The 615-nt window shown below is 62.4% G+C and overlaps 1 protein-coding gene across 1 annotated transcript in view; it reads left to right on the top strand.

The window, feature by feature from the left end:
* LOC104525874 (protein KIAA0100-like) overlaps positions 1–615 on the top strand; it is a gene marked incomplete at its 3' end in the record, with an annotated part of 8,997 nt that overhangs the window by 4,593 nt on the left and 3,789 nt on the right. The window contains 1 exon segment of the mRNA XM_029085234.1: positions 81–614. Within this exon segment, the coding sequence (XP_028941067.1) occupies positions 81–614 (534 nt within the window).

The raw sequence follows: 615 nt of genomic DNA, 5'->3' as shown, positions 1-615 counted from the left end.
TGGCACCCAAAGGTGCTGGTGAGGAGAACAGGGCTGTGTTGTGGTGGACCTGGCAGTGACTTGGTGGCTCTCTTGGGTGTAGGTGCAATGCGGCGAGGGGCTGGCAGTGCTGTGGAGCCCGCCCGACCACATGCACTTGTACCATCACACTCTGGCCACCCTGCAGTGCCACGAAGCCTTGTGGAGCGCCCTCAGCCATGGGACACCTCCCTCCCTCCCCACAGAGAGCCCAACATCCCACCCGGCCACCCCTACTGAGACACCAGGGCCCCCCCCTGCCAAAAGACTCCTGTCCCTGTCACTGGAGCTGAGCTCTGCCAAGCTCACAGCCTTTGTCTCCGAGGCCAACTACATCAGCCTGGCTGCTGAACGGACCTCCCTGAGCTGGCATGGCGGTGCCCTGCATGGCTACTGCCCGGAGCTGGCCGCTGGCTTTGATGGACACAGCATCTTCAGCTTCAAAGAGGTGGAGGTGAAGCTACTGCCAGAGCTGGAGGAGATCATCTTGCACCGCTGCGCCTTCCCCACCCTGCGCACCCTCCGCAACCGCGGCTGGGCATTCTCCTTTGCCAGCGTGACCATCGAGGTACACTACCAGTATGACTTCTCCCGCAC

This window comes from Antrostomus carolinensis, unplaced genomic scaffold, assembly GCF_000700745.2.
Source record: "Antrostomus carolinensis isolate BGI_N321 unplaced genomic scaffold, ASM70074v2 scaffold37355, whole genome shotgun sequence".
Classification (NCBI taxonomy): domain Eukaryota; kingdom Metazoa; phylum Chordata; class Aves; order Caprimulgiformes; family Caprimulgidae; genus Antrostomus; species Antrostomus carolinensis.
Note: the sequence above shows the minus strand (reverse complement) of the source record. Positions and strands in the feature narration are given on the sequence as shown.